Raw genomic sequence first — 14,241 nt, forward strand, 5'->3', positions numbered from 1 at the left:
GCACCTCGACGCCAGCGGCTGCTAGCTTTTTCACGGAGAGCAGATCATTCCGAAGGTCCGCCACGTACACCACTTTCTAGTTACTGTAGCCATCTAATAACCCTTCATCCTTCGCAATCAGGTCCTCACCGTCCTTTACCACGCTGATCACCCCCAGGCACAGCATCCGTTCCAGCCAGTGTTGCGAATACTCACTTGCAAGAGTGATACTCATTTGCTTCTATCTCAGTCCAGAAGCATGCTATCCAAAAATGATGTTAGAAGGGCTTTTAGATTGTAGTCTAATCTAAAAGTTTGCCGAATAAAGTAAAGGTCGCAGACGCATACCAAAGTTGTGAGAGAGCTGTGAGTACGAGGTGAGTAAAATTCGTGTAATTTATACTCACCGTGTACTCACAGCTCTCTCACGGTTTTGGCATGCGTCTGAGACCTTTACTTTATTCGACAAACTTTTAGATTAAACTACAATCTAAAACCCCTTCAAACATCATTTTTTGATAGCATGCTTCTGGACTGAGATAGAAGCAAGTGAGTATAATTTTTTGCTAGTGAGTATTCGCAACACTGGTTCCAGCAAGTCGAAAAATATCGTCACGTTGACCAAATGATCACTCGCCCGGATCCAACTTGAAATGGATCACGCCGTTGCCGTTCGATGTGGATGGTCTAGCACGGTTCACCATAAAACTTACCCTTTTGTGAGCCGTGGCAGCATGCACTTCCTTCTTCTTGCAGTCATTCTTCATGTGGCCGGTTTTACCACACCTGTGTCATTATCCTTTGAATTTGTCACCACGCTTGCTTAGATGTTGGCCAGGGAATGCCGCCGATCTGCCATCGACGGTTTCGCCTATGCGGCCAGCACACTTTTTCTCTTCCGCAAGTAACCGTTGCTTGACCAACTCCAAGTTAACGTCCTCCTCCCTGAGATTTTCCAATGCCATCACGAAGGGATCATACGAGTCCAGCAAGCTTTGGAACAACTGGGACACGAGATTTCCGTCCTTCAGATTCACACCGACCGTTTTGTGTTGCCTCACAAGATTGTCGAACGCCAGCCAAATCCGGGAACATCTTAACACGAAAACTCCAATTCTCGATCCCTGGAATACTGGGGAATTCCGTGCGCAATTTGGTGGAGCAGACCTGGTGTAATGGCTAGAACACTTGACTATCACGCCAAGATCCTGAGATCGAATTCCACCCCCGACAACCTCGCAAAGTGTGAATTTTTCTTTCGGATGGAAAGTAAAGTGAAACACGTATTACGAACTAACTTGATTTATTACCGAGAAAATACAATGTATTTGACGATTGGTTTAGAACTGACTGCCCTGGATTAAAATCCACATATTTATACCCCACCAGTTGTATATTCGGTTACCCTGCTTACCATTCCAATGATGATGATGATGATGATGATGATGATGATGATGATGATGACCACGATGTATGCGCAATGACATTCCGGAAGACATAAACTTCCAGACGACTTAGTTTTCACAATTACCCATGTCAACTCCGAAGCTCCATCATTGCAGAAGATAAAAACAGCCATCCGTAGGATGAAATCAAACAGGACCTCTGGGGTTGATCACATATCAGCCGAGATGCTCAAAGCTGACCCCGTAGTATCTACACAACTGCAACAACAGTTATTCTGCAACATATGGGAAACCGGTCGGCTGGATGCAAGGCGTCTTAGTAGATGTGTTCAAAAAGGGTGAGCTGGTTGTATGCAGCAATTGGCAAGGCATCATGTTACTGTGCATCGATTTCAAAGTGATCCTTTACCGGACACAACTCACCGACGGCAGAAAGCAGGATTCCGTGCTGGACGATCCTGTGTGGACCATATTGTCACGCACCGTATCATTTTGGAGCAAATCAATTATTTCCAAGAATCTGTGTATCTGATGTTCATTGATTACGCAAACAGTTTCGCTCGTCTCAATCGCGAAAACACGTGGTGACCCCTCAGGCGCAAGGTTGCCCATGAGAAAATCAAAGGCCTTATTGAAGCACAGTACAGGGTATTTTCGTACAGAGTACTGCACTACGGTGTTTTGTCCGATCCCATCCGGGTCGTTGCTGGAGTGAAGCAATGAAGTATCCCATCACCGCTACTGTTGCTCATCGTAATCGACGAGGTCCTGGTAGGTACGATTGATCGTAAACCAAATCGTGGGTTGCTGTGGCAGCCCATGACCATGGAACACCTGAATGACTACGAATTGGCTGATGACGTTGCTCCCTTCGCTCAATGGTGCTCTGATATGCAGAGTAAGCTTCGATGGTCTTACCGATCGCTCCTCGGCAGCGGATTTTCCCATCAACGTCAACAAAACCAAACCGTTGGATGTAAACACCGTCAACATTTCCAGCTTTACGGTAGCTGGGCAAGCAGTGGAGAATGTTGAAAGCTTCCAATATCTTAATAGCTAAATGGCAGCACCAAGATCGACATAGCTGCACGGATCAAGAAGACGAGGGCTGCCTTTGCGAGTTAAAGAAATGTAGGTATCGAAAGACAGTCAGATTAGTCAACGCACCAAAATCGGATTTTTTAACTGAAACGTGAAATCTGTGCTGCTGTATGCCAGTGAAACCTGGTTTGTATCATTGAAGAATACTCAACGGCTGCAGTTCTTCATTAAAAGATGTCTGAGGTATGTAATTAGTGCATGGTCGACGTCATCGAAAGGCGATAGCAACAAAAAAAAACGGGAGCGAAAGTGGAGGCAGGGGCGAAAACGAAATCTGCAAGCAAGCGTTAGATTGGAACCCAGCAGGATATCGCAGCAGCGCCCTGCCAAGATGCTCAAGGCAGCGAAGCCTCCACAAAGAAATAAAAGAAGGCGACAGAAATTTGACTTAGCCACATGTCAAGGCGATGGCGGGCAATCGTCCAGGATTCACCATTGGTGTTCCAGACTGACAGTAAGTAAGTATTAAGTAGTTGTTTACTTTTTGCAATGAACAACAGAAATTTTGGCCAAAAACCTATTCCTACCGCACCATTGTCGTTGCTTGCTGTGGTAGCTATGGCTCAATCCACAACAATGCAACGTCCAGGATTCACCATTGGTGTTCCAGACTGACAGTAAGTAAGTATTAAGTAGTTGTTTACTTTTTGCAATGAACAACAGAAATTTTGGCCAAAAACCTATTCCTACCGCACCATTGTCGTTGCTTGCTGTGGTAGCTATGGCTCAATCCACAACAATGCAACCAATGGTCACCGTAAAATGAGCTGCACACCCATTTTATGCTCATTCGACTGGTCCGATGACGCACGGGCCCCCCTCTTGAGGACTCACTGGATTGACCCTCAACTAGTCGAGTGTTTATTCATAGAAACTATTCTGGGGATTTTGGGAGAGCCACGGAAGTGACTTGCACCTTTTATTTTTGGCTCATGCTGGCTTCGGCGCTCACAGAAAATGGAGTTTTTTTTTGTCGATCGCGTTTTTGTTTGCAAACAAAAAGGCTTTCACTAATGCATTCGAGAATACCACTATAGATCTCCGCCAAACGTTTTACTGCTGTTTATTGCTGTTGACCTCCTCTTTGTGCGAATTCGTGCCGTGCGGGTGCTACGAGCTCAACGATAAATGTCAAATAGTTAGCCTTTTTGGGGGTATACATACTACTAAGAGGGAAATGACGAGGTCGAATGATCGCGTTAGATTAATAAAGTAGGTATTATAAATTTAAAATAACATGAGCAGTTCCATGCACAGAAAATGAGGCAAGGAAGAAGTAGTCCCTGAAACATAGCCCACTCCGTACAGTTTTTTGAAGTACATAATAGTATGGCATTTCAGTACAAAAAGATACACAACGTATATGTTTACCAGGAAGTAAAATATTGTACACTGCGCTATAGTCAAAACTCGCAAAAAAATTTGTAAACATTGCAAAAAAAATCTGCACGTGCTCAACAGCGTTATTTGAATAAAATGGTCATCTCAACTCGCAAATTAAAAAACCAAATACATTCAAAAATCAAGGCCGTTCTCTACAAAAACCGCGGGAATACCCACAGAGTCAAACTAACCCAAATTGCACGAGCGATCAACGTGCATGCGTCACGTCGTGGTGTACATCAATTCTCGGATACTTTTTCAAAACGACGTATCAACATAGGATTTGCGTGTATTATACGTCGTTTTGAAAAAGTATCCGAGAATTGTATCTGTCTGTCCGTCTGTCCGTCTGTCTGATTTCCTCCGTTCCCGTCGAGCAAACATCAATAGGGGGTGTACCATCTTGTTTAGCTAATTGAATTCAGTTTGCAATCAGTTGGGGGCTACGCAAAAAAGAAGAAAAAACGTGTGAGTTTTCGCACATCTTTGCCACATTGTTGGTGACCTTCTGTAGCGTCTCCAAGGTCTAACAGTTGTGTTCCTCTCTGTGGCGTTACGGGTATGCTGGAAAAAGAGCTTGCTTTTTTTGGAATAATTCGAGTTATATTTACAATATCGTTTTCTTATTTTGTAAACATCATTTAGGTATTCGAACCGAATCACTTTTCAAATGATCGTCGCGTACTTTACCATCTAACTTGAGAAGACACGTTGTCAGTGCTCAATGATGACCACTGACTGTCAGATTGCTGAAAATTGCCCAAATGTGAGATGATGCTCGGCGCGGATGCAAATAAGTAACGTATTTGAATTGACGTAGTTCTTCCCCTCCTTAACCGTCCTCTAATTTCAAACACATCTGTTCAACTCAACCAGCCGGCGTCACTTTATGACTAAGCATTGGTGCCAGCTACCGATTGCTCATGGTACCCAATAACGTACTTTTTTGTCTGAATCTTGATCAGTCAGCCATATGGACTAACAACCTCAGCCCGTGCCTTGTTCGTTCCAGTTCAGACCACAAGTATAGATACCACCACGCTCATCACATACTAAAGGTCCAGCATATAAGGGAAAAAAAAGTTCAAACTATTCGATTACCTTGATGCAAAAATTAGTTCCGTTCGAGGTCATTTTTCGTTGGTTATTGGGCACTGACTGACGAACGATGCTGGAACGGACCTTGATTCGACTTTCTCGAACCATCAGGGCGCCAATGACGTAATCGAACGAACGCAGGGCGATGGAATTATTCACGATGATTGATTCGACCGGCGATTATTAAAACCATCAATTTATTGGATTTTTCCGCGATGCATTGTAATGCTGAATTGATTTTACACCTCACTTGGCGTGTTTGATCGGGCAAATTGAAGAAAACACCAGAAGCGATGATATATTTATTTGCTGTAGGTATGGATTGCTGGAAATGATTTACACCGGAACGTATCCGTCTAACTTGCTTTAATAAGGCGGATAGAAAACCTTTGGCGCTGGTTGGAAAAAAATTGGCTGTTATACAACATCAAATTCATGATAAAATTGTAACAAAAATCTTCATTGTCTTTGTTATATTCAACAACGTTCCTACTTAAAATCATAGTTTAATGATGATTTAAATAAATCAAAATAAACTGAAAAGCCCTTAAAACAAAGAATGGATCTTGGGACTCCAGAAGTGTTGAGTTACTGCATAATCTTGGATTTTTTTTTTGCTGCCATCTTGTATATTCGCGTCATTATTTTTAGACTCCAGACAACTTCCCCATACCAAAACATTCCTAGATTCTATGTTTTCAAAGCATAAAACTCCAAAAAGCCGCATTATTGAGTTTTGGGCCACCATCTTGAATTGTGAGTCAAAATCTTGGATTTTAGGCTGCTATCTTGAATATTATGCTAACTTGTTTTAGCCTCCAGGCAACTGCCCCATACTCATAAAGGTAAAATTACATGTTTTCTGATTCTAGAAACTCCATGAAACAGTCGTCATCTTGAAAGTTGTACCACCACCTTGGATCTTCTGGTTACCGTTTTTGGACTTCGGCTAACTTCCCTATACCAAATATACCCATATTGTATGGTTCCAGAACCTCAAATCCTCAAAACTGTCACCATATAGAATGTTTTGCCGCCATATTGGATTTTTGTTCGCTCTCTTGGATGTTCCGGTTACCATTTTTGGAGTTCAGACCATGGGCGTAACCAGAGAGGGGCAGGGGGGCGTGGCCTCCCCCTGGCGGCCTCAGGTATCAGGTATAAGTAGGTCGGCTCTAGAGGCACGTTCTCCTCCATTCGGGAAATTTGTGCCAGCGCCATGAACACGAGCCTATTCATCATTTACCTGACGGAGAAGGGAAGGAAAAAGGATAGGACATGGGAAAGGACAGGTAAGGGAATAGGATCGTCATACTCGCAAAAGCGTACCACAATGGGTTCACATAGCGTCCTGAAAAGGACACTGTAATAACGCATAAGCGTACCACAATGGGTTCAAACAGCGCCCTGAGAAGGGCACTGTAATAATGCATAAAGCGTAAAGAGAGCCTATAGCTCTTTACCACAGCGGGTCAAGAACAACAGAACGTCCTGAAGATTCAGGTTTCTGAAGTCAGTTTCACTTAATAAGTGTTTCCCGAGTACTCGGAAACGCAATTGCGCAAAAACTGGACAGTTACATATTAAATTATACGAAGTTCCATAATCGGATTCACAGCTATCACAGGCAAATGAATCAGCTTGCTGAATATTCGCCATGTGATAACTGAGTCGGCAGTGGCCAGTCAATGCTTTGACCAGCATGCTGCAATTCTGCTTTGACAGATTTGTTAGATACTTTTTGCAATTTCTCATCGTAATAGGCTGTTTTACCTCACGCAAATCTGACAGGAAAAGGCCTACTTTCCCACACCAAATTAGCAGTGCTGTAATGATTCATTACAGCACTGATTTGCATTTCGTAATGAACCATTACAGCACTGTTTTCAGTTTTGGTCAACTTCTTGATGCTTTCTGGACGCAGTTTTGAAAAATTGAAACAAATGCACAGTATAACCTGTTATGTTCAGATTTTCTTAAACATGGCTATGAACATCAGTGTGCAGTTTGATGAAAAAATTTTGTTAAAAACTATCCTCAAGGGTAATTTATGAAATTGCAAAAAACGTTGTACGCAACTCGGTGCAGAACTCGATTTTTCCAGCACTCGTCGTAATTATCCAACTCGGCAAGCCTCGTTGGATAAATGTACGACTCGTGCTGTAAAAATCGTCATTCTGCACCTTGTTGCGTAAACTACTATTGCCACCCCTAGAGATGGCTCAGTACAATACAATTTTGTTTGACGACATGACTCCAAACTATTCCAGTATTGTTTGTGCTGAGTGGCAGCCCAGGTGTCAATCTGAAGCTTTACCCAACACTTGGATACCGGAATAGCTGGCTCAGGGCCAATGAAGTCATGTGATGCTCCAGTGCAAGCTAACTCATCAGCCAATTCATTTCCAGCGATGGAAGAATGGCCAGGTACCCATAGAAGGTGAACAGCGTTTGCTGAATTCAGCTCCTCGATTTGAGTTCGACAAGCGATAACTATCTTCGACCTGGAGTTGGCCGAAGCAAGTGCTTTAATAGCAGCCTGGCTATCTGAACAGAAGTATATTACTTTGCCCATTACGTGCTGCTGAAGTGCTGATTGCACTCCGCACATAAGAGCAAAGATTTCGGCCTGAAAAACGGTGCAGTATCTACCAAGTGAGTAAGACTGATACAGCCTTAGCTCACGAGAATGAACACCAGCACCTGCTCGACCTTCGAGAAAGGAGCCATCAGTGTAACATACGATGCCGTCTGAAATACTTCTCTCCAGATAACCAGATGTCCACTCTTCCCGGGAAGGGAATTTCGTGGAAAATGTCCTATATGGAAAATTACAAGCAATTGTAAGATCACTTGGAGCAAGGACAACTTTGTCCCAATTCACCAAAAGTGGAAACAACGAGGTGTGTGTTGAACTGCGGTTCACAGGAGTTTCCTCTAGTAAACCGAGTACCCATAGACGGTAAGTGCAAGAAAGTGCTTCTTGTTTGAGATGAATGTGTAGTGGGGCAACGTCAAAGAGAACTTCGAGCGCTGCCGTAGGCGTTGAAGAGAACGCTCCAGACATCGCATCCTTTGGAGATGGCCTAATTTTGATTGGACCGTTCTCACTTCGCCCTTTTGCCACCACACAAGACATCCATAAGCCAATATTGGACGAACAACAGTTGTGTAAATCCATTTGATATACTTGGGTTTGAGACCCCAAGTTGTACCAAAGGTTCGCCGGCATTGCCCGAAGGCCAAACAGGCTTTCTTGATTCTGAACTCAACATGAGGTGTCCAGGAAAGCTTGGAATCAAGAATGACTCCAACGTACTTTACCTGTTCAGTCACATTGATTTCAGAATCAAAGAGACGTAAAGATCGAACACCATTACGGTTTCGCTTTTCCGTGAAAAGAACAATAGATGTTTTACTCGGATTTACCGAAAGGCCATATTGGCGACACCAACCCTCAACTACCTGAAGAGCGTTTTGCATCAGGTCGAAAAGGGTGCTGATGCACATACCGACTAACAATGTTAGGTAGTCGTCGGCAAAACCATAAGTAGGAAAACCGCTATTATTGAGTTGTCTCAATAGCGTATCTGCTACGAGATTCCACAAAAGAGGTGATAACACTCCCCCTTGGGGGCATCCACAAACACTCAATTTCCTAATCGCCGCTTGACGCAATGTCGAGAAGAGATGTCGGTTTTTGAGCACTTGGTGAATCCAATTGGAAATCATTGGAGATATACCGTGACCCCGTGCGGCTTCCAATATGGCATCGAAAGGCACGTTGTCAAAGGCACCCTCGATATCTAAGAAAACACCCAAGCAGGATTGCTTTTGAGCGAATGCCTTCTCGATATCGTAAAGAACTTTGTGTAAAAGAGTCACAGTGGACTTTCCAGATTGGTAAGCATATTGGTTCACATGAAGAGGCACATTGGCCAGATGAACATCACGGATGTGATGATCCACAATGCGTTCTAAGCATTTCAGAAGAAAAGAGGTCAAACTGATAGGTCTGAAGCTCTTTGCTTCTTCATACGACGCGCGACCCACTTTCGGAATAAACTTCACAGTAATATCCCGCCAGGATTTGGGAATATATCCTGTAGCAAAACTGCAAACAAGTAGTTGTTTCAAAATATGTTTGAAATGATCAAATCCCTTCTGAAGCAAAATAGGATAAATCCCAACTGCCCCAGGAGATTTGAAAGGAGCAAAGCTATTAAGTGCCCATTCAATCGATTCTAAAGCTATGATACTCCGAGCCGAAGCTAAAGAATCATAACTACAAGAAAAGACATCAGGTTCATCCGAAGATGTAGTATCCACACATCTGGGAAAGTGTGTACTAAATAAACATTTCAAAACTTCATCATCAGAGGAAGTGAAATCACCATTTGGCAAACGAAGTTCGTTCACTTGAAAATCCTTAGATTTTGCAAGGATTTTGTTCAATCGACTTCACTCAGACTGGAAACATTTGTACAAAGGTTTTTCCAGCCGGATCGTTCAGCAGACCGAAGAGCTTTCTGGTAGGCCTTGCGAACCGACCTGAAAGCCTCCGATCCAGCCGAACGTCGTCTGTTCCAACTCTTTCTATATTGTTTCCTGAGCTTCGCCAGATCGGAGTTCCACCAAGGGGTTCCTCTTGTGGTCTTCACAGACCGCAGAGGGCAGGCTTCTTCAAAAGCTTCCATGATGAAGGCCGTTGTAGTATCAACGGCATCATCTAAATCACTTGGAGTGTCAATTGATGGTGAGTATCCATGAAATTTCCATCAGCCCCAGTGGTAAACTCTTCTTCCGCACACCGAAAAGGATTAAGTACTCCCGTCTCTGCGATTACCCCAATTGCAACTGATGATATGCTATGCTCAAACGATAACTTGGATGATGACCGAGGTTGGCTCCGCTCTGGGAAGCATCGTGGACCGAGATCGGCTAAAAACGTGAACAATATCAGGCTCACTCCTGTTCAGCCCGACCCTGCTGTGGTGCCAGGTAGTCTAGCCCCTAAGTCTGGTGCGATAATGCGTATCGAGCAAACAATTTGCTTCAAGCCGCTCGAACCTCAACCAGTCGAAGTAACGAAAAGTGACCTTCAACAGAACCTCGATCCGGTCAGTTATGCCGTGAAAAACGTTCGCTTCAAGGAGTCAGGGGAAGCATTTATTCGATGCGAAACTAGAGAGCAAGCTCTAAGGATGGTCTCTGCTGCAAAGAAAGTACTGAACGAGAAATATTCCGTTGAGATACAAAATACCCTCAAACCACGTGTGAAAATAATCGGATTCGATGAAAGTGTGACTAAAGACGATTTGGCTGACATGATCAAAAAGCAAAATGTGTCACTTCATGACCTTGAGATGCAGGTCGTTCGACTGACGAAAAACGAGAAGCATAAATCCAATCCGATGACTGCACTGATTGAGGTAGACGCGAGCTCACTTGCAAGACTAATCAAACTGCAACGTTTGAATATTGGATGGTGTCGCTGTCGTGTCGTGGAGAGCATAAACGTAAACCAGTGCTATAATTGTTTTGAATATGGTCACAAAGCGAGTGATTGTACTGCTCCTGCTTGTTGCCCCAGGTGTGCAGAATGTCATGAGTTCAGCGAATGCGAGTCAAGTTACTACAAATGTGTAAACTGCTTCAAACATAATGAACAACATAAGACGGATTCCGATAACCAACTGGATATTTCTCATTCCTCATGGAGCACTAGATGTCCTATTCTCCAGCGCCGCCTAAATCGTGCCAAGCAAAGAATCGACTATTCATCATAGCAATCAATCGATGCCACTACGATAGAACCTTGCCCAAAATGGATTTCCGGTGATTACTCAGTTTTCTCAGGTAAACTAAATATAAGTATATGTTCTGCCGAGGCGGGTGAAGATGCTGCACACAACCTTATGAGAACCACATTCCAGTCAAAACACCATTTGCACCAGAGTTCACCAGCGTCATCATGTCCCACAGATTTGTCATTTGGCGACACCTGTGCTCTCTCAGGTAATTATTACATGGGTATATGTCCTGCCGAGGCTGGAGAAGATACTGCGCACAATCTCATTCAGGCTGCATTACAGACCGGTCGTTTGGATGCCATCTGCGATATTGCTACGGAGTCCTCTACGATGTTTCCATCTGGCGACAATGATGGTTTCTCAGGTAAACATAGAACATATATATGTCCTGCCGAAGTTAGGGAAGATGTTACACGCAATTTGACCCCCTGCACATTGCAGTCGCACCAACCTATCAACCGCTCTACGACGACCATGAACCACTCACGTGATGAATCCCACGACGGAAAGAAAGCATCCCACCCAGCGTCAGAAATGAATTCGTCACCACCGCTCAAAATTTACTACCAGAACACACGAGGGCTGAGGACCAAAATCGACGAGTTTTACTTGGCAGTATCTGAAATGGAATATGACATCATCGTTTTAACGGAGACGTGGCTAAACGACCAACACCTATCGGCCCAATTATTCGGAAGCAACTATGCGGTATACAGGGATGATCGAAATTTCGCCGTCACAGGAATGTCGAGAGGAGGGGGAGTATTGATTGCTGCACTGCCGGTGGACGCATAAATGTCCCATGTGCAAAAACAGACAATCGAGAAAATCGCGTCCAAAGTTCGAAAAAAGTGAATGGTCTCAAATATGAAGTATAAGTGCTGAATCGTGTTCTAACATCAACCAATTTTGGATTTGAGCACTAATTTTTGTTTTAGAGCGATTTTATAGTTCCATAGGATTTCCAATGGAACGTGACGCTTATGCGTCCACTTTTAAGAATGTTACAAATCGGCCTTGCATTTTTTCAACAATTTTCGGAACAAACTACCAATTTTTAATTCCCCATATGATAGTACCCCATGATACATGGTCATGGGCTGCAAAATCTCAATATTGCCAAAAATGCACATGGGACAATTATGCTTCCACCGGCAGTGCAGCTAATCATCTCTCTTCAAGTCAAGTCTACGTCCGGACCACTGTCGAATTGGACCAAGTCTACGTCCAAATAGGTTTGAGTGGAGTCGATGTCTACATCGGTGTCGTATATTTCAGTCCTGATCAGGCCACGGTTAAATCTACAATTGAAGATCATCTTGATTCTGTTAGAGCCATTTCTGATCGCTTATCACCAGCTGATACCATCCTGATGTTTGGGGATTACAATCAACCGAATTTAGTCTGGAATGCCTCTCCTTCAGGGTTTGCCTTCCCCGATCCTGTTGAATCTGGTTTCCATGTTGCCTGCTCTGCTCTCTTAGATGGCATGTCCCTTCTGGATCTCAAGCAGCTAAATGTGATCAAGAATTCTATCGGCCGTACTCTGGATCTTGTATTCGTGAGTGGCGACAAACATGACTCTTGTGAAATACTTCCGGTTTCGGACCCGTTGGTAAATGCTGACGCATTTCATCCCCCGATGCTGTCTCTCCTGGACTGCTCACCGCCGGTACGATTTGAGGAAATAGACGACACAGGGCAATTCAATTTTCGTAAGGCAGATTTTCATGCGCTAAGCTTAGCTCTAAGGCATGTGGATTGGTCTCATCTTGAAGCTGCTGATGACGTCAACGTAGCAGTTGCTATATTCAACAGTACGCTCACCGACATGTTCCAGGATTACGTATCTGTCTTTCGACCTCGTTGTCACCCACCATGGTCAACTGGTCAACTACGGCATTTGAATCGAAGGCGCGCCGCTGCTCTCCGACGTTTTTCAAACAACAGAAATGTTTACACGAAGCAAGTATTTATGCTAGCTAGCAATAAGTATAAGTCTCTCAATCGTAAGCTTTACAACACATTCGTCCGACGAACGCAGTCTAATTTAAAGCGCAATCCTCGACAATTTTGGTCCTTTGTGAATAAGAAGCGCAAGCAAAGCGGGCTTCCCTGTAGCATGTTTCTGGGATCGCAAACTGCAAACAGCCCACAAGAAGTTTGTAACCTTTTTGCGAAACACTTTGGTAGTGTGTTTCAACAACAGTTCGATGGTGAAGAATTTACTCGAGCTGCACTTGATGATGTCCCTAGTGATGTAGTTGCCTTGTCCTTTCCTGGCTTTGACGAAGATGATATCCTTTATGCGATCAACAAACTGAAATCATCAACTGCCGCTGGTCCAGATGGAATTCCACCAATCCTTCTTAAGAGATGCGCAAGTTCGCTGTGGCATCCTTTGCAAATCATTTGTAATAAATCCATAGCGCTGGGAAAATTTCCAGAAAGCTGGAAGCTATCAGTAATGTTCCCTGCTTTCAAGAAAGGAGATAAGCGGGACATCAAGAACTACAGAGGGGTAACATCGTTATGCGCTGGATCTAAACTATTGGAGACTTTGGTGAGCCGCGTACTATTTTTTGCCATGAAGAATTATATTGCGCAGGAACAACATGGTTTCTTTCCTGGACGGTCGATTAACACTAACTTGGTCGAATTCACATCGTTTGCTTTAAAGGAAATGGAAGCAGGAGGACAAATCGACACCATATATACCGACTTAAAATCTGCGTTCGATCTGGTGAACCATGACATCTTGTTGGCAAAAATGAAGCGTCTAGGTGCTCCACCCAAATTCGTTTCATGGTTAGAGTCATACCTTGATAGTCGCGTTCTGTACGTTAAAATTGGCAATGCAACATCGGATAACTACCACGCCTCCTCCGGAGTACCTCAAGGCAGTAATCTTGGGCCATTGCTGTTCTCGATTTTCTTCAACGACATTTGTTTTGTGCTCCCAGACGGGTGTAGGCTGCTCTACGCCGATGACCTCAAAATATTTTTGCTGATCAGATCGGTAGAAGATTGCCTGGAGCTTCAACGTTTGGCAGATATCTTCCAAAACTGGTGCTCTAGAAACATGCTGACAGTGAGCACTTCTAAATGCTGTGTAATATCGTTTTCCAGAAAGAAAACTCCAATCAAGTGGACTTACAAAATCTCTGGAATTGAACTGGAACGAGTTTCTGTTGTGAAAGACCTTGGTGTATTACTTGATTCAAAGCTGTCATTCTCGGATCACTATTCAACGATCATAGCGAAAGCTAATAGGAATCTAGGTTTCATCTTTAGGATTGCAGCGGAATTCCATGACCCATACTGCTTACGTGCTCTTTATATGAGTTTGGTGCGTTCTGTATTAGAATCGGCCTCTATTGTTTGGTGCCCTTACACCGAAATCTGGAGCAGACGAATTGAGGCCGTGCAGAAACGATTTATCCGATACGCCTTAAGGTTTC

At 43.8% G+C, this 14,241-nt stretch overlaps 1 protein-coding gene across 1 annotated transcript; it reads right to left on the reverse strand.

Moving 5' to 3' along the window:
- Nucleotides 1-6,416: 6,416 nt before the first annotated feature.
- LOC134285486 (uncharacterized) lies at nt 6,417-8,199 on the reverse strand. Its single transcript, XM_062846301.1, has 2 exons — nt 7,168-8,199; nt 6,417-6,704 (listed from the first exon to the last, which is right to left on the reverse strand). The coding sequence occupies exons 1-2, from the start codon at nt 8,197-8,199 to the stop codon at nt 6,417-6,419; spliced, it is 1,320 nt and encodes a 439-aa protein (XP_062702285.1).
- Nucleotides 8,200-14,241: the final 6,042 nt, after the last annotated feature.

The sequence above is a fragment of the Aedes albopictus genome, chromosome 1 (assembly GCF_035046485.1).
Source record: "Aedes albopictus strain Foshan chromosome 1, AalbF5, whole genome shotgun sequence".
Lineage (NCBI taxonomy): Eukaryota > Metazoa > Arthropoda > Insecta > Diptera > Culicidae > Aedes > Aedes albopictus.